The sequence below is a fragment of the Lactuca virosa genome, chromosome 1, assembly GCF_052849685.1.
Source record: "Lactuca virosa cultivar CGN04683 chromosome 1, Lactuca_virosa_CGN04683_v6, whole genome shotgun sequence".
NCBI classification, from domain to species: domain Eukaryota; kingdom Viridiplantae; phylum Streptophyta; class Magnoliopsida; order Asterales; family Asteraceae; genus Lactuca; species Lactuca virosa.
In genome coordinates, this window is record NC_136426.1 from 179676148 (window position 1) to 179701419 (window position 25272).

General features: G+C 35.4%; 4 protein-coding genes across 4 annotated transcripts; 2 read left to right on the forward strand and 2 right to left on the reverse strand.

Moving 5' to 3' along the window:
• Positions 1-2756: 2756 nt before the first annotated feature.
• Positions 2757-4201, forward strand: LOC145124640 (UDP-arabinose 4-epimerase 1-like). Its single transcript, XM_079060057.1, has 5 exons — positions 2757-2879; positions 3154-3267; positions 3512-3619; positions 3739-3829; positions 3963-4201. Exons 1-5 carry the CDS (start codon positions 2757-2759, stop codon positions 4199-4201), a joined length of 675 nt encoding a protein of 224 aa, XP_078916183.1.
• A 1468-nt stretch (positions 4202-5669) lies between these two features.
• On the reverse strand, positions 5670-7910 carry LOC145124643 (uncharacterized). Its single transcript, XM_079060061.1, has one exon. It carries the CDS (start codon positions 7908-7910, stop codon positions 5670-5672), a length of 2241 nt encoding a protein of 746 aa, XP_078916187.1.
• A 4901-nt stretch (positions 7911-12811) lies between these two features.
• Positions 12812-13732, forward strand: LOC145124652 (uncharacterized). Its single transcript, XM_079060070.1, has one exon. The coding sequence runs from the start codon at positions 12812-12814 to the stop codon at positions 13730-13732; it is 921 nt and encodes a 306-aa protein (XP_078916196.1).
• A 2868-nt stretch (positions 13733-16600) lies between these two features.
• Positions 16601-21799, reverse strand: LOC145162161 (protein CHUP1, chloroplastic-like). The gene is made up of 7 exons (XM_079081393.1): positions 20670-21799; positions 19725-20585; positions 19485-19616; positions 19186-19367; positions 18989-19100; positions 17067-17210; positions 16601-16960 (listed from the first exon to the last, which is right to left on the reverse strand). Exons 1-7 carry the CDS (start codon positions 21450-21452, stop codon positions 16880-16882), a joined length of 2295 nt encoding a protein of 764 aa, XP_078937519.1. The 5' UTR covers positions 21453-21799; the 3' UTR covers positions 16601-16879.
• Positions 21800-25272: the final 3473 nt, after the last annotated feature.

The following is a 25272-nucleotide window of genomic DNA, read 5'->3' on the forward strand; positions in this document are numbered from 1 at the left end:
TCGCGACCACCTCTTTGGCCACGTCCACGACCTCGGCCTCGTCCCCGGCCTCGGTTACCATGTCCTCCTCGTCCTCTTGAAGTGTTTGACGAGTTTCTCTCACCAGTTTGCTTCGAACGAGATGCCCACTCGGCATGTGTAAGCAATAGAGAAGGTCCTTCTTCTTTTTCTCCATAGCTTCGAAGTCTCTCTTCATGGGTCTTAAGACGACCCACAACTTCTTCCACCGTCATATTCTTCAAATCTCCGAATTGCTCGATCGATGTTACGATTTGTATAAATCGTATCGGTACGGCTCGCAAAAACTTCTTCACAACCGTAATTTCTTCAATCTTTTCACCAAGAGATCGAATACCAGTTACGATAGTATTCAATCTCATGGAAAAATCATCTACCGATTCACTGTCTTTCATCCGGATCACCTCGAAGTCACTTCTCAAGGTTTGAGCTTTAGCCTCCTTGACCCGATCGGCTCCCATGTGCATCATCTTGAGCGTTTCCCATGCTTCTTTAGCTGTGTCCTTCTCAGCTAACATCAGAAGTACGTCCTCTGGAATTGCTTGATAAATAGCCGCAAGAGCCATCCGATCTTTACGTTCGTCCGTTTCTGCATTTTTAATTACATCCCATACTCCTTGTGCTTGTAAATTCACTCGCATTTTTATGGCCCACACCGCGTAGTTCATCTTCGTGAGCATTGGATAGTGTAACGTAACGCTACCGTCTTTCCCGATCCTTTGAAAACTTTCAACTCCGGCTTGAGAAGATGACGAGGTTGGTGTAGTCATTCTTGGCATATACTTGGGCATACACGAGTAAGAATATATATATATATATATATATATATATATATATATATATATATATATATATATATATATATATATATATATATATATATATATATATATATATATTTTGAAGTACGGAGACCAATATGAACTTTTCAGAAGTTCAGGGGGCAAATAGAACTTTTACAGAAGTAAAACAGGGGCTAAATTGAAATTTTTCTGAAAAACGGGACCAAAATTGCAATTTTTCTGAAAAACAGGGGCTAAATTGCACTTTCCGGAAGAACAGGGGCTAAACTGCAATTTCCAGAACTTTGGTCAGCTGCTGACGTCACTGATGATGTCACTGCTACAGTGCTGCTACAGTACCGTCTTCTCCGGCGAACCCTGGTTTTTCCGGCGACTTTTCCGGCAGATTTGACCAACTTTGACCGGTGATTTGGAGGCCTTCCGGTGGTCAAAAAATTCAAAAAAATATATTTTCGGAAACCTCAGAACGATACCTTTCGAACGGTGTACTCCGAAATTGTTTTTGAGACAAAAAAATTTCGACCAAAAACAGAGAATGCTTCCCCCGGAGCTTAACCAAGCTCTGATACCACTTGTTGGGGTTGAAACACACTTTTATTCAGAACTAGAACAAAAGAGAAGAGCTTACACGCTCAATATTACAAGAAAAAGAAACAACCCTCTAATACTCACTGTAAGTATTACACAGTACACTCTCTGTTTTGTGGTGTCTTACAACTGAGGTTAGAGCCTCTATTTATACTTAAACAAGCCTACAATTACTACTGCTACCATTTATTGTGTTCATTATGTGAACATACGAAGTTGCCATTTGAGTTCTTATTGTCAACAAAGGAGGCATTCATTTGTCAACAAAAGAGGGTGGTACAACTCATGGCAGGTTCACACCCAAGTAGGTTTACACTCACACACTTGCAGGTGCACCAGAAATCTTGTTTTCTGATCTTCTTTCTCACTTTGACTAACTTCTTCACATAGATTGGCTTCACCACACAGGTTCCTGTCTTCTTTGTTCACCCAGAACTTCAATTGAGCACACAACACTTTCTCAGCACACAACACTTTCTTAGCACATAGCTTTCTCTTCACACAGATCAATCTTCAACACTCACTCACACAGATTTCATGCTTTTGTGCTCGGATTTGCTTCACCTCACCCAGATTGCTGTTCAAAACTCTCTTCACACAGATTTTTTGGATTATGAACTCGGCTCACACAGAGCTTCGGCTCACACAGAACCGCAACAGGAACAGGTTCACATAGAACCTCTTCAAAGATCCCACGTGTTGAGCCTAGGGCTCTGATACCAAATGTTGGACCAGCCCCTACAGCCCCTGAACAAAATAAAAAAGAAAACAAGAAAGTGTTCCCTGTTGTTGCTGCACACGAAAAGAAAAGGAGAAAACAGATGGAGTTTCTTTAATCTGGACTCAACCACACTTCATTAATCAAAAGCAACTGGCTATAAATAGCCTACAAAAAACCAACGGGAATAAACAACCTAAAGCCTAAAAACTAGTCATTACTCCTAAAGAAAAGCACCCTACAGTGACCAAGTACACATCACGTTTTCTCAATTTAAACTTGGTCAAAGTCCTTTATTCAAACATTAAATAAACAATCAAATACTACCCATACCCATAACTTCAATAAACCCATGACCCATGTCAAGATTACCCAACATCTATCGGCGAATAATTTCTTTTGAAGTATAGATTTCATGTTTCATATTTATGGATTAGTGTTTTTAACTTAAAGTTTAGGGTTTAGCGTTCATAAATCACTCATTTTTAATATTTTAAAATTATCTTTTTGTTTTTTTATTGTTACTTTTGGCTTTCTTGTTATTTATGTCTATATTTCTACTTCTGTTATATGCTCAGAAACAGATTAGGTACACAGATTTGAAGTTGTTTCCTTTTGTGTTTGTAGGCATGGATTATGTGGACCCCAAGAAGAAAAATGGTGTTGTAGGAAAGATCCTTTTAGCTGCAGGACTTACTGCAATATGCATTCTTATGCTTAAACAATCCCCATCTTTCAACACCCCTAGTCCTGTATGTACACTGTATTCCTTTTCTTCAATTATGCCTCTTTCTTTTCTTTAAATCCATACAAAATTTGCAAAACTTTCTATTTTGGGATTCCCATAAGTTGTCTAAAATTCCCCTTTTAGGAAAGATTCAACAAATTCGTTAATGATGTTCCTTTATAGGTTTTCTATTAAAGGGTATTTTTGATATTTGCTAGAGGTTGTTGGATCTTATTTGTTACACTATTGAATTATACATTAAATATCTGATTCATTTTTTTTGTGTTTTTGATTTGAAGTTTTCTCAACATGAAACTGGTGTTACTCATGTGTTAGTAACTGGAGGTGCTGGTTATATTGGTTCACATGCAGCCCTACGCCTTCTAAAAGATAATCATCGTGTCACTATAGTGGTATTTTTCTATTTTAATCTATTTCTTATTGTTTTGATAAATGATGTTTAAAAAATATTCAAGAAAATGACAACACACTAATGAAAAGAAAAAGTAAATAACACAAATCTATAAAAAAAGTTATTATTTAATAAGGAAAAACTTTCTTTCTTGATTTATTAAAAAAGAAACATCCATATATAGTTTATCAGATTAAGTCATTAAAAAAATCGAAACTTTATACTTTTAAATTGTGGTGTGATAGGATAATCTTTCTCGTGGAAACCTAGGAGCTATCAAAGTTCTTCAAGATCTCTTCCCAGATGCTGGGAGACTTCAATTCATTTATGCAGATTTGGGTGATCCAAAAGCCGTATCCTTTTTGAAATTTAAACTCACAACCAAATTACCAAAATGTCTCTGCATGCTTGCCTTAGTAAGAATAAATGTTAATAATGTTTATTTGTTTTTTCCTTGATCAAAAGAGTTTAGGTGAACAAAACCTTTGCTGAAAATGCATTTGATGCAGTGATGCATTTTGCTGCAGTTGCATATATATGTTGGAGAGAGTACCGTAAAGTAAGTAATACTTGAATTGAATTATGACATAACATCCCAAAAATTGTGGGCCCCACTCCTAAGTACTTGGTTTTTGGAGATTATTAGGGAAATTTACAGATAAGGACCTAATCCTTCTTTTTTACTCTTTTTAACAGGAAGATCAGTCAAAGAATTTGTGGAAGCATGTAAAAAGGCAACGGGTGCATCCATTAAAGTAGACTACCTTCCAAGGCGACCCGGTGACTATGCAGAAGTATTTAGTGACCCGTCAAAGATCCTCCGTGAGCTTAATTGGTCAGCACAATATACGGATCTTGAAAAGAGTTTGAGGGTTGCATGGAGATGGCAAAAGTTACATAGGAATGGCTATAATCCTTCAATGGCTTCCATTTAAGATTTTGAATGTTTATTTTATTCTCACATGATACGAGAGGTGTAGGCATATATATATATATATATATATATATATATATATATATATATATATATATATATGTGTGTGTGTGTGTGTGTGTTTGTGTGTGTGTGTAATTTTTAAACATGAATACATACATGAATGATGAAAAACTTGTTAGCATGTGAATTATAAGAATAATGATAATAGCTATGAAGAGTAGCATAATTATTATTTTACTTATGCCATGGCTTTATGCTTTTAAGGTTTAACTACTATTTTTTTTCCATCTTTTTATTTAGTTTATGAGACTATGAGAGTTTCAATTTCAATGTACATGGCCCGTTGTGGATGCTAGATGTTGAGCTTTTATGTTATGTATTAAACTAGTAGATTGTTGTGTATCTGATTTACTTTTATGTTATGTATTAAACTAACAGACTGTTGTGTATCTGATGTACATATTAGCTTGAAGAAAATATTTTGAATAGATTATATGCTTCCCAAAAGATAGCTGTGGATGGGTCCTAAATTGGGCCTAAAAGTGTGATTTAGTCAATGGTTTTTTGTTTTGGTTCCTTATTTTAAATTGGACACGATTGTTGTAATAGAGTGATTGTTGCAATAATAAAACCTATGAAATTTGGAAGAAGTGCCTTGTTGTTGATAGATTTTGGGATTGGTTTGAAAAACTTTAAAACATATACAATTCTTTTTTACTTTATATTTATAAAATTCAAAACCAAAAACCCTAAATTTATAGTTGATGGTCCCCACAATGTAGGATGGCCAACTTCCTTTCCACCACATCTTCCTGTCCCACATCCGTAGTGAAATCAAATGTTGGGTGTCTATCCCTTTATAAATAGAGATGTGCACCCTTTTCTTTTCCTACATGAGCCTTTCATGAACACTAGAAGTTACTCCACTTCAACTTAGGTAACATCAAGTTTATGTGTATGATGTGGCTAATATAGTTTCTTTTTAAGAAAATGTCTTCTTTATAGATGTTGAAAGGAAAAAGACATTATATTAGCCATCATGGTGCACGTAATAATACCACATTCCCAATTTGTCATATTTTAATTCAGCAGGTATTGTAAAATGAATATCCACTGAAATATAATATGCAATATTATACTTCTCTAGATTATATGCAACGATATGAAAATATGGCCATTTTTTTTCCAAATCCAAAGTGTCACCATCCAACACCCTCAACATGAATCAATATATGAAAAGAAAGATGTTAAGAGATGTCCAAGATCACAAACAAAACTGAAAAGAAAGATGTAAAGATATGCCCATGAACACAAACAAAACTGAAAAATTACTTTCCATCTATATGATAGACAACATATTTTAAGGTGCAAAAGAAACAAGAATTACAACCAAATATTACACACAGACAAGAATTGTGTTACAAAGTCAGAAAATTACTTTTGATCTATATGAAAGACAACAGATTTTAAGGGATACTTTGCAAATGAAGACGCCATTCATCAATAAATGCCATCTTATCCCGATGAATGCTTGGTAATTCATACGTTTCAAGACTTTTTATTATCTTAGTAGTCCTACCAAGAAGCTTTGCTGCAGCCTCAACACTAGCCTCCCGTTTCTCTATTGCACTTTCATGGCATTTGATTGTTATGACTCGTGGTATGTTGGTGAAGCAACCAACCAATATGTCTACAATCATGTGATTTAATAGTGTAAACAACCATTCTTCAGTGATCTCTAAGATGTCACTTTGGTAGGTAAGCATGATTGTTTGTGTAATTCGATACATTGAATTAGCAACAATCAACTTCCATGGAAGGTATTCCACCGGTTCTCCTCCATTTGTGCTTTTGCTAACTTCTCTCACAATTTCTTCTGCCTTGTGAGAAAACCATTCAAGGATCTCTCTTGATGTTTTTCCATCAAAAGCTCTTTTTTCCAAAGTGTTCTCTAACCACTTGTAGTTGTCTTCTACCTCATCCCACAATGTCAAAGCTGCCTTTTGAATGTTTACGTACTTAAGTGCATTGTTCAAGCTTTCCTCAACAATATGCGTGTAAAAGAGCCCTCCACCAACACATTTGAACAAGTTATTAGTTACGTCCTTACCAATATTTGGGAGTGAAATGGCGATGCATGTTAAGGTTACTATTGGTAAGCTCCAACTGTTGGGAATTTCAATAGAAAGTAGTGGTTGAACTTGACAAATGTCAAATTTCTCTACTCCCTCGAATCCAGTCGATTTTTCAAGAAAGTTTAAGAGATTGTTGTCTTGTTCCTTCTCAGCCTTTTGCATCACGGGATTCATGGAGTTTGAAATTCGTTTAAGTGTTCTTTCAGCAAACTCCATATTGTCTTCAAGTAACAAAACATAACTGCTAAGGTCTTCATCTGTATCATGAGTGCTAGAGGGTGGATTAAGCATCATTCCTTTCATTGACCTTAAATAATATGAACAATACATGAAAATGAGTAGAACCACAATGGGGAGGAGCCCTATAATTTTGCATGTTACCACAACCACCTTCTGAAATCCAATCCAAGCACTTAGAATAGGTTTTTTCAAATTACGTATAAGATTTCTTGATCTACGGCCATTTGATAGAAAGGTTATATGACTTTCTTTCCATTCACACAACTGTTGAGTCCAATACTTCTCTACTTTAAAGACCTCCAAATGGTTCCTATTCCACCTAGTAAAAGATTTAAAGCTCACAACCGTAAAACATCTAAACATTGGGGCGATGACACCTATTACCACTCCACTAGATTGTGTGATAACAATCACAACCATTGACCACTTATAATCCGATTGGTATCTTTTATAAATTGGGAGCATAAAATTTAACACCAGAAGTAATATGTATGTGGCTAGACCAGTTACACAAATTACACCAGAAGCACATGATAACGGATTACTAGCCATTACAAATTGTGGGCTACCAGTTTCTGCCATGATCCAGTATCTTTTCACATGTTGTCTTAGCTTCTCAATATCAAATATATCTTCTGGACAATGATCTTGTAAAGTTGTTTTGCTAATCGCTTGATACTTGAGTTGTAGAATTTGCTTAGAGATTGGAAGTGATATTGCAGAAGAGATCAAAATTATTAGTAAGAAGAGTAACAATGCTACAAAGAAGTATCCTCGATCAATAACTCCAGTATTAATCTCCATAAAAATATTCACAATTATGGTGATAATGAGAATAGCAAAACCTATCACATTTGCAAGAAGTGACTTGTTGTCCATAGACGCCAAAGAAGGCATCAAGTTAGCCATCATCATGCACATAAAAACTATGCTTCCCTGCTTAGCTACTTGGTCCACCCACCCTGGCATTTGACTACTCAAATCCACAGGGAGTTTCATTGCAACCGCTATCACTGTGATAGAAACAGCATTTAGAGAGAAATATTTACTTGGAAACCAAAATTTCCTTTTCTGAAAACCATTGAACAGATCAGCTACCATCGCGAGAATGCAAAAGAATGATGCCATTGAGATGTAGATACCAATCCACACCATAGGCCCGCTGTACTTGTCTTGGTCTTCCAAATCAACTATTTTCTCACAGAAATACATCAAGGATTCGATATTTTGGTTGGTGAGGTTTACAGATAGTCCTGAAGAAGATCGATTTCCAAAATAAGATGGTAATACAATGTCATAGCAGTAATCAGATGAATGATAGTATGAACCCATGTTCGAAATATTTAGCCAGAGTGATGCTAGCTATTTGTTTGCAGCTTCTCTTTTATTACAATTTGTAGTTGTTAACTTGTTTTGCGGAAAATTTGAGGAAGTCGTTATTGGATAGAGACTTGGAGGTGTATAGGACAAAATAGACATCATTATCATGACATTATCATGACATTATCAAAGGAGACTCGGTCGATCCATAGGAAAATTTTGACTTACATGATGCCTCTTAGTATTATGCTTATCAGGGTCTGTATGGCCCACTTAATAATTGTTAGTTTTTCTCATTCTCCCTTCCCTTCCGACCAACACCCTCTCCCTTACCCTTATCTCTTCGCCACCAGAAACCATACACCCTTGGCTTCAACCCTTCCACACCCTCAGCGTTTCTGACCTGTGCACCCTGTCGGACATCGGTTTTGACTTTTGACCTGCGCACACCTCCGTATACCCTTTTCTCCGCCCAAAAACTCCCACTTCCCTATCCTGTTATAACTCCACACTTCTATCACGCACTATTAATTTTTGACGCTCCAACAGAATTTACAACCCACCTTGCTTCCCTCATAAATAAGTTTATTTTGTTATAAATATGTATTCGTATTTCTATTTTTATGCATAGTAATCTACTCCTAGTAAAATTGTATATTAGTTGACCGTCTAAATAATTTTAAAATCTCGAGCCTCCTTTCACTTAAATATAATTTGTTAGGTAATCTTTGGATCGTTTACCCACACATTGGATTCGTACACAACATGTAAAAGTTTTAATTCAAAAGAAATACCGGTATTCATAAATTATTTTATTCTAGTTATTTATTTGGTCTTTGAAGATTTACCACTAATAATACCCTAAATTGCTATCTTTGTTTATTCTCCCATCTACTGCATACTTGCGTTAGTTTCTTTGTAATTAGTAGCTTGCTTGACTATTGGGTGTTGGGTACATATTGTAGTAGAACAATATAGAGTTGTGTGTTAATTATGATAGTTTGAGGTCGTCTCTTGTTAGTAGCGTGACAGGGGTTTCTACGAGGGGAAGGCCTAGTAGGGTGCTATATATGTTTCTATGGTGAAGGGTAAGGGTACGTAAGGGTAGTGGCAGGGAGGATCTTAGGTTGAGAATTTGTACTCTTAACGTAGGTTCTTTGAATGCGAAGTTGTTGGATTTCACTGAGATTCTAAGGAAAAGGTAAGTGGGCATTCCTTGTTTCTAGGAGACTAGGTGGAAAGTGGGAGCTAGAAAGTACAATGGGTATAAGTTGTTGTATTCGGGCCTAGAAAATGCGAGGAATGGAGTTGGTGTATTGTTGTCCCATGTGCTAAAAGATATCGCAGTAGTGGTTATGAGATGTCGTGATAGGATCATAACGATCAAGGTTGTAGAAGAAGGGGAGGTGATAAACGTTGTGTGCACGTACACACAACATACATGGCATGTTAGACCAACAATTGGTGTTAGTGGGAGACTTCAACGATCATATTGGGATTGAAACAGATGGGTATCCGGGTGTACATGTACGAGACACAGATGATGGGCGCTTGCTTCCCAAATTTGCTATTTCACATGATTTGGTTATCACAAATCTTTTTAAAAAAACAGGAGGACCCCTTGATTACGTTCCAAAACGGGGTGCACAACACTGACCACCTATGTTGTGTAAGGGTGACCTTAAGTCATGTATATACTGCAAGGTTATTACGGGAGATGCATGTGCATCATAACATATATTGTTGGTTGTGCATCTCCTTTTATCAAGAAGGGTTCAAAGAAGAAGAAAGGAGGCTAAGCTAAGGATTCTTAGGAAACACTTAAAGGGAACTATAATTAATAGTTTTAGGGACATGGTAGTTATACCAAGGAGGCATGAAGTTTATGAAATAATATGACCCGAGTCATCAGAGAAGTGGCCTAACATACACTTAGGATGTCGTTTGGCAAGGCTAATAAACAGAGAGAATCCTGCTAATGGAGTGAGGAGGTCTATTATAATGTTAGGAATAAACAAATATGATTTAAGGAGTTATAGAGAGTAGTGATGATGAAGAGAAAGTGAGGGTGAAAGAAAGATACAACAAGGCAAGTAGCAAGGCAAATAAATTCGTAGCCATATCTAAGGCCATGACGTATAAGGCGATGTATAGATATTAGACACCAAATAATAGAAGACTAGTATCTACAAGCTAGAAAAAGCTAGGGGGAGAAGAAAAAGGGACATAAGTTAATTGTCAAGTATATTAAGGATGAAAATGGTCATGTGCTATTAAATGATGAGGAAGTAAGAGAGAATAGGGTAACTATTTTCATTCTTTATTTAACAAGGGTTCTATGTCTTGAGGTCTGCAATATTAAAGGGACGTGTAGGTAGAGTACATACCAAATTTAAGCGATCATGCTCGAGGATTAGTAGCGAAGAAGTGAAATAAATTTGACCAGGGACAGGGAGGAACAAGTCCGTTGGTCCAGATCAAATTCCTATTACAACATGGTTGTACCTGAGATAATAGATTTCAGTGTTTAACAAGCCACTTTATCATTATTTTAGAGACGTCCATAATTTCGATTTACAAGAAAAAAAATGTGATATCCAACTCTTGCAATGGATGAAGGACCCAATGAAGAATCCCTCTAACGTAGTCAGACCCAAAACTCCAAAAAGAAAATAAGGAATAACCCTTTTGAAGGTTAATTTGAAAATCACTAACCCTAGGAGAGAGGTTATGATTTTCAACAATAGGAGAGAGAGAGAGAGAGAGAGAGAGAGAGAGAGAGAGAGAGAGAGAGAGGGATATATATATATATATAGAGAGAGAGAGAGAGCGCGCGCGAGAGAGAGAAAGAGAGATAAAGGAGAAAGGATTGACAGGTTCAGAGAGAGAATCAACACCTATGGTTTAATCTATATCAGTCTATTTATAGACAATAGATTAATCCTTAAGAAATTCAAATACCTAAGGAAAAACCTTACCTTATTCAAAACTTGCATTATCCGTATTCAGGGATGCTCAAACCGGCCCCAGCCTTCTTCCACGAGGCTTCTGGAATATTCTAATTCTAGAAATTAATTAATATTCAATCCCTTTAACTAGTTAAAACAATTTAATTAATTCCAACATAATTTCCAATTAATTTCTTAATTACTTCATAAATTGAAAACTTATTTTTCTCCATTTCTTTATTGCTAATGTGTTATGACGCCAACCCAAAAGGACCATGTTATTATTAGAATTATTATCAAACGGTTAATGACCATAGACACTATTTCCAATAGTCTCTCATTTGGATCATTCATTAACTTTTAAATGTCTAATACTTCTTTATCAATTAACAATCAATTAACAGAGAGTAGTCATCTAATCAAACTGTCAAACTTTGATCTTAATCAAAGTTTAGTCCTTAGATAAGTGATCAATTATTCATTTGTTCTAGATATTTGTATGAACATGAGACATAGCTAAGGATCAATCTCAGTTTCAAAATTCTATTTCCCGATAACGACATATGACGATCACATCTAACTTCTAAATCGAAAACATCAATTTAGCTAGGGATCAACCAATCACTTCAGATATCAGCACCAAATCATCAAGGGGCCCATAGATATTACTTCTTAGTTATGAAAAGGAACAAATAAACTTTGGCTACATAGTTTTTGTCTACTCTTCCTAGCATACATGGACATACCCTTTACGACTACCAGTGAAGGCTAACGTTGGAGCAAACTACTATACAATAGATTTTTCATCAAAACCCCATATGTATCTTGGTTTGAAGAATAAAAGATATTATCATCTTAGAATTACTTGTGACTTGATCCATGAAGTAATCTTGAAGGGAGGGTTATTCCAATACTTATATCTCTATTTCAAGTACTCATAAGTGCAGCACAATCAATATGTAATGTCCAATCTATATGGACAATCTAATAATACTCATGACAATCTTAAATCACTCACTCACTTTCCAAAGTGTGAACGAATATTGAGGTTTGAATATTATTATTCTGGAAGTGGGTTCAAAACATGCAAAAGTGAAACAAATAAATGAAAGAACACAACTTTGATGGCAGTAAAAGCTCTTTATTAAGTCATCATGAAATAAACATCAAATCGGTTTCAATTCCTATTGTTATATGTTTCAAAAATAAACAAACTAACAACTAAACAGTTTCATCATTTCATCAAAAGTCTCATCCCAATGGTCCTAGCATGACCATCATTTGTGTCCCTTGACAATGGCTTTGTGAAAGGATCAGCAAGATTTTCCTCATATGATGCTCTACTCACGACGATGTTTCCAACCTCGACTATTTCCCGAACATAGTGGTATTTTCTCAGTATGTGTCTTGACTTCCCATTGTCCTTGGGTTCTTTATTCAACACGACTGCACCCTCATTATCATAGAAGATCTCTATAGGTTCTTTGATGCTTGATACATGATATTGCCATATTTATACATATTTTTAGGCAATATTTGAATACATTTTGATTAATATTTTCGTTATTTGCATAGATAAATGGTACTTATAAGATCTATTTACATTTTGCAGCCAAAAGAAGTCATCTTGAAGAATAAGGACTAAAAGCGACAAGGATAGGAACTTTTGAGGTTAATTCAAGGAGCCAAATGGTATAATTAATGAACTTGAGAAAATGAGAAGGAAATTCCTTTGGAGCGGTAGTGAGTCCCATTCTCGGATTCATTGGGTTTCATGGTCTAAAGTTGTGGCACCAAAAAAAGGATGGAGGACTAGGAGTTGGATCGTTAAAAGCTCAAAACGCATCATTGCTCACAAAATGGTGGTGGAAACTCAATCCAGTGAGTGATGGTTTATGGAAAAATTGCATAAAAAGTATACATAATTTGTCACGAAAACCGGTTACCGCGATAGCAAAAACATCGATGTGTGGGGTGTGGAGCAACATTGCTAAAGCCATAAAAGCTCTTCATGAATTTGATATAAATTATCATGAGCTGTTTACACTTGTACCTGGTTCCAATGTAACAATTCTATTCTGGAAAGACCGTTGGTGTGGGTCCTTAACATTACAAGAGAGATTTCCCAGATTATATGAATTGGAAACCACAAAACTATGTTTGGTGTCTGACAGAATAATCTCATCAGGTTTCTGTTGGCGTTGGAAGTCACAGATTATAGAAGATGAGGTCATGGGTGATCTGACAAATCTATGTGAAATGCTTCAGGGGGGTAATACACTACCAACACAAAATGGTTTTCGATTCAATCTAAGTGCAGATGGTCGTTATACAGCTTGTACTATACGCAACATAATAGAGTCCAATATTAATCCTGGTAAAGATAGCAAGATATGTTGGTTAAATGTAATCCCACTAAAAATCATATGCTTTATCTGGAGGGCAGCTATGAACAGAATACCCGTGGCGGCAAATCTAGAAGCAAGAGGAGTCAAAGTTCAATCAAACATGTGCTCTCTCTGCAATATGGCTCAGGAGTCTAGTGATCACTTGCTGATTAAATGTGAGGTTTCTATGGAGGCTCGGAAATGGATCTTAAATTGGTGTGGAATTCCTAATTCTCAATGTGATGATGTAAATGAGTTCCTTAGCTTCGCAGCAACATGGGGTAACTGCCCAAAAAAGAGAGTTAGGGTAACTGTGGTGATATATGGACTTTTATGGTTCATATGGTTAGCTAGAAACAACAAGAGGTTTAAAGGGATTCACACTAATCCTGCAAAGATTGCTGATGAGGTGATCTCACAGACCTTCTCATGGTTCAAGTTCAGATCTAAGGAGGAGAAAGGCAGGTCGATAGAATGGAGTCTCTCTCCCTTTTGTTAAGTTTGTTATTTTATTTCTATTTCAGACTTCTTTATTTGTACTTGTTGCCCTTGTTTTAGTTACTTGCTAATCGATTGGCTTTTATTAATATATATATTTGTCGTTTCCAAAAATAAAAAAAGAACAAAATCAAATTTTTATAAATTGTTTTAGGCTGGTCTTGAGAGGTCGTATCCTATAGTTTATTGTGACTTAATCTTTCTTTATTACAAAGGATAAGTTAATCATTAATGCTACTTTTTGGCATTCTATATTGATATCTTCTATGTCAACTTTCATCTTCAACTCATATAGTAATGTCTAGTCAAGTCGGCGGAGCACAACAAACAGTGTCAACTAGGGAACATCAAAACAAATGACCAAGAAGTCAAAGGACGACAATAATCACATTGAAAATATCATTTAAGTATCGAATGGGTAGAATCTATATCCCCTTAAATTGATACAAATACGTTGCCTCACGACTATGTAGCGATATTAAACTCTTAGTGCATGGTGCAAAAGTACATTGGTATTAAGCAAAAAGTTGCTATTTTTAGTGTTAAGCACTCCAACCAAACAATAAAGGATATCACAGTAAATAAATGAAATCAACAAAATTAACAACACAATTATTTAATGTGGTTCACACGATCAGAATGATCTGTTAATCCACAGACCAACGAGAGAGACGATTTTACTAATCGTGAAAATGTTACATACAAAATGAAAGTGTTGTTGCATAACCCAACAACACCACTGCAACTGCAGTGGGCAGGACTGTTATTCGCTTATCGAGATCTGCAACTACAGTCCTTGGACACGGGGGCGCATAACTAAGTCTTAGTAACATAATTTGAGGTCAAATTGATCGGACTCTATAACTTACCAACTACTCGCAAAGAAATATATGGCTCACAAATCCTAGCGAGCTTAATATGGTATGGGTCATTGAATCGCTCATAAATATTTGGGTCACTTCCATAAAAGACCTTACATTTTGAGTTTTTTTTACCTAATTTTTTTTTAGAAAGATCCAACTTTTACCTATTACTTGTTATTTCAGCCCCATAAGGTTACCAATGAGCTTTTTTCCATAAAATACCTTGCATTTTGCACTTTTCTTCGTTTTAGACCTAAAGGCTTTTTTTCCAAATAAATTCAGCTTTAACATTTTCCTTGTTATTCATTAATGGAGTCGGTTACTAACATGAAACCCTATATCCCTAAATCACATATGCCCTAATCATCGATCACCTAAAATTGTAACCGATTCTAAAATCCTAGGTCATTAATGGAGTCGGTTACTAATCATCGATTACCTAAATTCAGCTTTAACATTTTCCTTGTTATTCATTAATGGAGTCGGTTACTAACATGAAACCCTATATCCCTAAATCACATATGCCCTAATCATCGATCACCAAAAATTGTAACCGATTCTAAAATCCTAGGTCATGTTTCTACTTTTTCTTCTTCTTTATGCACATCATATTGGATCCCTTGAAATGACTTATTTCTCACGCTAAAAAATATAAACTTAGTAAGAAATAATGAAATAGAATTTTGCTATTGTGATGATGAAGCTTTTCTATTTATCTCATGTCCTAAGACTAAAGATGCACATATACCGATTTGAATCAGTTTTAGTTATAATCGATTTTGTTTTTTGTTTTTTTTAAGTGAATTGTGTTGAAATATTGATTTTTTTTGCTAAAAAAAATGGTTTTTTCGATTAAAAAATAGGTTCGGTCAGTTACAGTAGAACCAGGAAAAAATCCCGACTTTAGATATTTATTAAAACTTAGTACTAATCGACAATTCAGTTTTAACCTAATTGGTTCTTAAAAACAGGTTCGACTTTTTTCCTTCGGTAAAAAAAACCATTTTGAAATGTGCACCTCTACCCAATGCTCTTTTCACAAGATTGATTTTGTTTTCAAATGTTGCACCAAAGACTATTTTCAGAACATCTGATGGTATACTTATTTTAGCAATGTAATGGGACAGTTTTCCAAATAAGTTGTTATTTTTATATTTAAGCTCGTTTTGTCTCAAATATTTATCAATGTTTTACAATGAATACTAACAACAATAAATATATTGGTTTTCATATTACACGTATTAATGCAGAAATATATTTACGTAATTATACACTAAAAATTGTTAATTAAACATCATATTTACATATATTTTTTTTGAACTATTATATACATTTTTTTTGCATATATATATATATATATATATATATATATATATATATATATATATATATATATATATTTTGACTTGAAGTATAAATACTTATTTTTATGCTGTTTAGAAGTAAAAAATATTTTTTTACCTCTTTAAAAGTAAAAATCTATTCTTTTAGAAGTATAAATACATATTCTTTTTTGTATTTGGAAGTATAAATACGTTTTAGACTTATAAGTTGTAGATGTTTATGGCGCACGTGAGTTAGGGGATTAGGGTTACGATTACCTGATGTAACCAACCCCATTAATGAACTAACAGGTTAAAATTGGATTTATTTTGGAAAAAGAATAGTTTTAGATCTAAAATGAAAAAAAAAATGTGAAATATAGTCTTTTATGAAGAAAAAAAATTTTATTTACTTGTTTGTAACCTACAATGCTATGTGCTTAAATAACAAGTAATATTTAAAGTTGGGTTTTTCTGGAAAAAAAAATTAGGTCTACAAAAAATAAAAATGTAAGGTCTTATGAAAATCACCATAAAAATTTCTAGCTAAGCATATACTTTACTTGCGAATGTTTATCACTGAATATATATAATTCTATCATATATCCATCTAATAATTCATCTAATACCTTATAGTAACACACAATATAAATATATGCAATATTCTAATCCGATCTAAAGATGTATCCGATAAAGAAGATATATTATATATATGTTTTAATTTATAAGCAATGCAAACACAAAATATCAAAAGTAAGGGTCAAACTAATCTTGAACCCCTAATACATATATAATTTTTGTAGTTACTTAGAAAAATATAAGATAATGATTGCACCTCTATTGACCATATCCCATATCCATATCTAACCACCCTTCATTTTTTCTTCAAACCAAAACTACCATCTTAAATCATTCTCTATACAAAAATCCATATTTCCCTCCCTCAAAAAACCTCTTTTCATTTTACTTTTTGTTTAAAACTAGAGCCACATTCCGAAGCTCCTCAAATGCATGCATTGTATCCACATCAAATCCACCAGCAAACTACAAAAAAGTAGACAAGAATAATATTTAAATGATATTTAATATCATGTGAAATTCATATAATTTTCGTTATTGTAATATATATGTAAAAAAATATACGACAAACCTGATGGATACGAAAAGCAAATCTGACTCCTTGAAGCAACATATAATCCATTGAAGAATCTTTATCTGATGTTCCCTTGATTTGAAGCTCTGTAGCAACTCTTCTCATGTACTGCTTAGCCAACTTAACCGATCCCAATTTAATCTGCCACGAAAATGAAGACCAAAAATTAAAAAATTTGTCTCATTGACATCAATCTCAGTAGCAGTCCAATACATGTCAAACACAGTACAACCTGTCATGTCCTGTTATGTTGTTCTGTGCAACAAACAGACCACAAGGTAATGTGCTTTACCTTTTGTTACCAATATAGCCATATATAGGCAATGTGCTTTATTTTTACCCATAATAGCACCATACCTATATTTTTTTAGGGTTAATCTCATAAAAAGACCTTATATTTTGTGTTTCTTCTGAATTAAACTTAATCTTTAGAGTAAATTACACGGTAATTTGCGCGTTTGGTTCCTAACTTATTTTTTTAACTCGGAAGGTCCCTACTGTTTGTTTTTGTTACGCACTTGGTCCCTATCTTACCTAAAAAGACTATTTTGCCCTTCATTTTTTAATTTATTTAAATAAACATACTCCCAGCTAGACCTGGCAAACGTGTCGTGTCGTGTCGGGTTCGTGCCGTGTCAAGACATTAAACGGGTTGGGAGTGCTTGACCCTAACCCGACCCGTTTAATTATCGTGTCGTGTCGTGTCGTGTCAACCCGTTTATTTTCGTGTCGATTTCTTGTCGGGTTTCGGGTTAAGGTTTAAACCTTATAAATATATTGTGTCATGCCGGGCTGAAACATTTTAAAGGTTAAAAAGTAAGAGTCATGGAGGAAAAAAAATGAAAAAGTGAAATGCTGGAGTTGGAAGGTGGAACAGAAAAAAATTATACTCCCTCCGTCCCATATTTATTGTTCATTTTTGACTTTTGAAGATTTTATTTTTCTACTTTGACCTTAAATATTTTTATTTGTGTTATAAATTACTTGATAAAACATATAACAATGAAAAGACATTTAAAACACAATCCATTCATATATTTTGCATTAAGTGTTATATATCAAAAACAAAAATATTTAAGGTCAAATTTAAAGAATAAAGACTTCAAAAGTCAAAATTGGACAATAAATATGGGACGGAGGTAGTAGTAAGTTTAGAAAGCAAAATGGAAAGAGTTAGAGTTAGGAAGAAAATGAGATAGGTAGTGAGGAGGAGTAAAATTAAGTCACTTTGAAATTTTGAATTTTACTTTTAGTTCTTGAATTTGGGCCACTACAAATGTATAATATTGAAAATATTTATAAAAATATGAAATATATATATATATATATATATATATATATAAAATTAAACGGGTCATCTTCGAGTTGAAAGTCTTGACCCTAACCCTACCCGTTTAATTATCGTGTCGTGTCGTGTCAACCCGTGTACATAAACGGGTCGAAATCTCTGACCCTAACCCGCTAACTTCGTGTCGGGTTCGTGCCGGGTTGTCGTTTCGTGCCCGATTTTGCCAAGTCTACTCCCAGCCCCACCCCCACCCCTCACTTTACCTTACCTTCCTCACCATTTTTCCCTATTTAAATAATAGTGTTTTTAGGTAAGACAGGGACCAAGCACGTAACAAAAACAAATAGTAGGGACCTCCCGAGTTAAAAAAATAAGTTAGGGACTAAGCGTGCAAATTACCCCAAACCATAGGGACCATTTGTGTAATTTACCAATATTAGCATGATGTAACCAAAAATAACAACATACTTTATTTGTTATATATTGTTATTATAAATAAAAGTTGTAAGCATGTTGCTATTATGAGTCACATATTGATCTTACTAATAAAAAAATGTACATATGTTGCTATTATTTGTAAAAAAATTAAGTACATTAAATATATTGGAAAAAAAGTAAAAAGAGAGCAAACCTTATTTAATATTCCTGTATCAAGCATCCAATCAGTGGGAATATGAAACTCTTTGCAATTTCGCATCAATACATCTCTTGTTCGAAGAAGATTGTACACAATACGCTCCATTCTACAAAATATACACCAAATAATTTTAATTTCAAAGATAAAGATTTGTAACAAAATGAATTTAAAAAATGGTGAATATGTCTTACTTTTCAGATAAAGACACCATTTTTTTCAATGCCATGTCACATGGTATGTGGAAATTGTCTTTATAATTTGAAATTTCATGTTCCAATTTCTTTAGATCTCGATATGCAAATGCTGCTTCTCTTAATGTGTCTGCTTTCTTTTCTGGCCAATCAAAGTGTTTCAAAACAGCCCTCTCATCCACCTTTTAACAACCATAAACAATCAATCATCCTTTAAAGAAAGCGAAAATTTCAAGAAATTTATAGAATTTTGTCCTTTTTTTTTAGTGATTACAAGATCTAAGAGCCAATAGACTTACAAGAAAGCAAAGTTCATCATCAAGCCACTTCACAAAAGCCACCACATCTTCTATATCTGGATAAACAGCATCATTGACTTCTCTTATTAATGAGTTGACAAATTCTCCTTGTGTCTCAACATCTTCCTTTATCTAAACATTAAAAAAAACACTATGTAATGAAATCCTCCAAAAAATCCAATCACAAATACATTTATGGCAAAGGGTTGTGGGGCCCACACTAAATGGGAAGGAACTTACAGCAAGCAAATGAGAAGAACGGTTTTCAATTTCACCAATCATGCTATTTCTAACGTTATTAACTTCAGAAGCATCACAAATCCCATCATTTAAAGAATCTTTTCTGGAATCTCTTTTCATAAGAGAATGATAAAACTCAACCACTTGTGGAGCCCTTTGAACAACCCCACCACCGTTACTCCGCCCTGTGAACTTCGGAGGTGGTGGTGGAGGTGGCGGTGGTGGTGGTGGCGGGATTTGACACTTTACCTCTTTATGTTCCTTTTCAGTGAAGGTAGAAGGTCTAGGAGGAGGATTAGGAACCCTAAGAGCTCTTTTTTCAACATCCATTAAAGTTTTCAGCTTTGTAGCTTCTCTCACTTGAATAACACTTGAATCTACTTCCTCCATTTCCATTGAAGATATAATAAAACCATCTGATTGTCTTCTTTTATTCACAACCAATTCTTCTTGACAACAATTTGCGCCACTGATTGAGTGTCTTCTTCCTTCTAACCATCCAAGGTTGAGTTTGTAATTCATGGGTTCGGAGACTTGTGATTCTTCATCTAAAACAGGCCATTTTTTCCACTTTTTAATCGAACTTAATCTCTTTTGAGTGCTACCATGTTCAGAAGCTTCATCACTTGATACAGAAGGATTAAGCCATTCAACAGAAGCTGGGCTTGAAGATATATCAGAAGTCAAAAAAGTCGAATTTTGAAGCTCGTTTTTGAGACAGGAATTGACCCATCTAAGATAAACAAGCTCCTCGACTTCGTTCAATCGACTTACCTGTAGATCTTCAACTTGTTTGCATAAATCTTCGTTTGTTTGTCGTAATATGGATGCTTCGGATTTGATCTTTTGGATAAATTCATTCTGCGAATCGATAAAAGACAAGTTAAACCAAAAATTAAATTGTTAGAAATTTGATAAAGTAAGAAGTTGGAAGAGATTACGCACCTCGGAATCTTTTGCTAAGGAAGCTAGCTGAGACTCCATTGATGAAATCCTGCAACAGAGGTTTCTCTTTTGAAGATGAAGCTCAGCATTCAGTCGTCTTAATTTAAGAACATCTACCTCGACATTGTTAACTGCTCCCTTCGCTAGATTTTCTTGTAACTGATGAGAATTCAACTGTTCAGAGAGACTAGTGTTTTCTGATTCTAGCAAATCGATTTTGCTTTTAAGAGAATCGATTTCACTCGTCTTTGATTCAACCACCCTTTCGAGCTCCAAAGCCTTGAGGTTTTTCCGCTTGAAATCAGACAACTCAGCTTGCAACTTAGCTTCTCTGTCTTTAGATGCTTGGAGCAAGCTTCTGAGCTGATCAAGCTCAGCGAACAGATCTCGAGACCCTGAAGAAGACGAAGATTTATACAGCCGCTGATTCTGGTTCTGGTCACAGTTGTGATGAATCCCTTGTGGATGAACTTGTGTGGCTGTAACAGAACACGACAAATCTCCTATCAGAGACCGTTTTGCTCGATTAGAAGCAAAAGGGTTTTTGGAGTTCGTCGTGGAAACGATGGTGAGTGGCTGTTGTTGCGATTTCTTCGTGACTTGTTGCGACCTGGTTTTCTTATCAGCTGAAAAACCTTTCACAATGTTAGAACCCCATATCGATCTGGGTTTCAAATTCGATGATGGGTTGTTGTTTTTACACTTCGATGGTGGTTGATTCTCATCAGCGAACCTCGACGATGGCTTCAATCTGCTATCCGATGATAACTTCGTTTCGCCCATTTGAAAAAGAAAAAAAAAATCGAGTGATCGATTTACCAAACACCGAAACTTCTACAGATGGATTGATTCAGATTTCAGAACTCAGAAGATTAAGAACAAATCGGCGAATTGCATTGGGAAGTGTTTGGGGGGAGCGGAGACGGCGAGAAAAGGGGCGAGTTGTCTGACGATGTTTCTGCTTTGTGCATTTGAATATTTGAATTTCGAATGTGTAGAGGGGTTGGAAGACGCAATACCTTTTTTGAACGCAACGATCGAATTCTAGGGTGTGGGCCCTAATCTGATTTTGGGTGAGCAGGGGTGGAGTGTTCTACAGTTCTACTGCCATTGCTGACACTTTTGAGGACTCATTCTTGAAAAGGACATGATATACAATTCAAAAAGGATGAGGGGGTGTCTTGACAAATGGCGATATTTTTGTATTTTTTTCATAATAAAGACAAGATATTAAAGAAGTTGTTGGTTAAAATTTGTTCCTCTTTTGTCATCTAAGGTTAAAAGTTGTAGGATTCAAAACTTAAATTAATTCGATTTTGAAGTGTTTTTATATTGAATTATCTATTGGATGTAGTTATTAAAAATTGTTCATGGAAGAATGTTTATTTTGTAAGAGTTTCATGTTTGTTTAAGTTGGAAGAATTTTTTTTTTTTTTGAATAGTTGTTTGTTGTTTGTGACAATTTTAAACTAATTTTCTAGACATATAGAGTGTTCAAAATTTTGAACATTGTACCACTATTCTAACTACTTTACGATGATGAGATACTTTTGGACATGGTGCTATCTATTTCATAACTTCAAACATATTAAGGCTTGAGGGAGTGGCCTCGCACCCCGCACCCCTCTCGCCAAAACATTCGTTAAACAGGTTATACCATTCCCATTAAAATGTTAGAAGGCTCGCTAATTGGCATCGTTAGGTTGGTAACGAAAAGAGAGAAGGAGGGAGTGTGGGCTTTGATTGGTTGGCTCAATTTGTTTTTCTTTTTTTCTTTTTTTTCCAAACTCAGTTCTAATTAAATTATTTTACAACCACTCCCTATCTTTTACAAGGTGCTATGGTTTGATAACAAATGTTTATGTGGATTAACAAAATCTGACGTGTGTAGAGTTTAATTGTGTTGCGTCTTGGGTTTTATGTTTTTTATCCGGATTGAGCATGTTCATCCGTGATTATCTAGTAGGGTTATACTATAAATATGCATGCATGTATGCATAATACGCTGTTGATTATTACGTTTATTGTTTTGTAACCCTAAACACCTCTACAGTCGAAGTTCTTAATCGAGCTCTTCTGAGGTGTTGAAGCATTAATCATACGACATATTCAAAGTCATACTCGTGTTCTTATTTACGTTCATAATTGTTTGCTTGCATAGAATCTAACGATCCTAATAGAACTTTGTTCTAACAATTGGTATCAGAGCAGGAGACTGTGTGATAAATACACATTCCTTCTGTATTCAGAATTCCTTAGGGTTTCCGCTTTTATCGTATAAATAGAAGCCGTCTTTTTCATATCGACGGTAACTTTGTTTCTGATAAAACCCTAATCTCAAGTTTACAGGTTTGATTCTAGCAGCTCACCATGTCTCACGAAGATTCGCAAACAAATCCCATCAACATCTCAAACAGCATTGGATCTACAACCAGAATACCCATTCTCTACACTCAAGACTATGAAGTATGGGCGCATCACTTCGAAGACTACGTGGTTGGATCTGAAGACAATGGCTATCTCATCTGGGAAGCTATCACGCTTGGGCCGTTTGTTCACTCGGGAACGAACACAACGGTTAAGTCCCAAAAGGAATATAACAAGCTGGTGGCAGATGTAGATAAGATGCCACAGGACGAGAAAGACAAATTGCTATGTAATGTGAAGGCCATGAGAATGATCAGATTCGCCTTGCAATCTGACACCTTTCGGTTGGTTGGTTCATGCACGACGGCCAAAGAAATCTGGGATAGGTTGAAAGCACTTTATTCAACTGATGAAGATCTGGAACACTCCATTCAAACCTTGTTGCTGTCAGAATTTGGAGTTTTCGAACAGAAACCAGAGGAGAAACTCATACAAACTTTCGATCGATTCAATCATCTCCTAAGTAAGATGATCAAGCATGGAATAGAAAGAAAACTGATTGAGCAGAAAGTGACCTTCATGAACGGTCTAAGACCAGAATGGATGGATGTGGTTTCAACTGTGAAAGCGCATGAACAGTTTAAATCTTACTCACTAGCGAAACTTGTGGGAATACTTAAGTCCCATGAAAGTGTAGTAACCAAAGAAGCAAAAGTAGTCTCTGGTGTAGGATCGCTGGCCCTTGTCTCAAAAGCGAAAAGCATTGCAGAAGAAGAAGAAGAAGAGTCGGATATATCTGAATGTGAACTTACAAGCGAGGAATATGCTTTGATGGTCACCAATCCAAAGAAGTTCGCACGAAGAAAATTTCCCGTCAACAAGAACCGAAACTGGCAGGGAAGTTACAGTTCAGAGAAGGTGAAGGACGAAGCGAAAGTCTCTTCTCAAAAGGATGAAGACAAGAAGGAGAGCAAACTAGCAGGAGACTCTGGGTTCGACTGCAACTACTGTCATGGCAAGAACCACTTTGCCAAAGATTGCATGCTTAGGAAAATGGCTGAGAAAAGAGATGGTGAAGATGATGAGGCGTACTACATGCGCAAGTTGGAAGAGATCAAGAAAAAGAAGGCAACTAAAAGCTCTATGAATGCCTTGATTGTGCAGGAGAATGCAGCTGAAGATGAGTTCGGTGGCGTCGAAGTATGGTCAACCGATTCTGAAGATGAAGAGGTGAGAAAGCCCACTCATGGAAGGGCGTATGTGGCAAAGGAAGTAGGTTTGGCTGGTAAATGTTTAATGGTCACACCTGGTGCATCAACCGAAAGTGCAAGTGAGGAACCGAACTTGACTGAGGACAAGTGTTTTGCAGCCAAGCCTGTGAGTGAGAAGATCAACGACTGCGATCGGCTGATCAAAAAGGTACAATCCATCCTTGAATCACTTAAAGTTCCAATAACAGATTATGAAGAAGAATTAAATGAATTAAAATTTAAATTTTCTAACTTAAGTGGTAGTCTCATGCAAACTCGCTTAGCGAATTCTAACCTAACTGACCAACTCAGCAGGGTGTCTTCAAAAAGTGAGGAGAGGAGGATGTGGATTGAGCTGAAGGAGGGAGAATTGAATAGAGCTAGGGACGAAAGTATTTATTTGCAAAGAGACAATTTAAAGTTTTTAAAACAAAGGAATGTTTTTTGTTTAATTGCTAAGCGCTTATATACTAATATTGCTCAGTTGCATTTAAATTGTGAGATAGGAAAGAAAATTCACAAAATGATCTTACCCTTCCTTGAATTTAAGGAGGATGATGTCATAGCAGAATGTGAATCAGAAGTGTCCTCAGAAGAAACGTCAATTCATTACAAAATCGGACTGGACAAAATAGAAACCTTCATTGACTCTAAGGAACATAAATGTATGCTCAAAGATCTTTTAGATGAAAATGATAGGTTAAAAATAAAGTCCGAAACTATTAAATCATTTGACTCGTCTAACGCAAAATTGATATCAGAAAATAAAATGAACTTAGAAAATACGTCTGAGTTTGATGAGGAAAGTGAGATGAGCGAGATCTCAGTTGAAGACGAAGTTGATTGCTCTGAGTTCATGAAGAAAGAAACCGAGAATGAGAAACCCCTTATTTCAGACAATTCGGTTGAATTCGCTCGCTTGTCTAAAGAAAAGCCACAGAAACTCAAGGAAAAAGCTATGGTCTATCAAAAGGTTCAAACGGTGC

Bases quoted from the DNA above. Each gene is read 5' to 3' on its own strand.
- LOC145124640 (XM_079060057.1), top strand. From the start codon at position 2,757: ATGGATTATGTGGACCCCAAGAAGAAAAATGGTGTTGTAGGAAAGATC. The intron at 3,620-3,738 runs GTATCCTTTTTG...AAAAGAGTTTAG, and splicing joins ATTTGGGTGATCCAAAAGCC to GTGAACAAAACCTTTGCTGA. The intron at 3,830-3,962 runs GTAATACTTGAA...TCTTTTTAACAG, and splicing joins GAGAGAGTACCGTAAAGTAA to GAAGATCAGTCAAAGAATTT.
- LOC145124643 (XM_079060061.1), bottom strand. From the start codon at position 7,910: ATGGGTTCATACTATCATTCATCTGATTACTGCTATGACATTGTATTA.
- LOC145124652 (XM_079060070.1), top strand. From the start codon at position 12,812: ATGTGTGGGGTGTGGAGCAACATTGCTAAAGCCATAAAAGCTCTTCAT.
- LOC145162161 (XM_079081393.1), bottom strand. From the start codon at position 21,452: ATGGGCGAAACGAAGTTATCATCGGATAGCAGATTGAAGCCATCGTCG. The intron at 20,586-20,669 runs GTGCGTAATCTC...ATCGATTCGCAG, and splicing joins CCTTAGCAAAAGATTCCGAG to AATGAATTTATCCAAAAGAT. The intron at 19,368-19,484 runs GTAAGTCTATTG...GGTTGTTAAAAG, and splicing joins ATGATGAACTTTGCTTTCTT to GTGGATGAGAGGGCTGTTTT.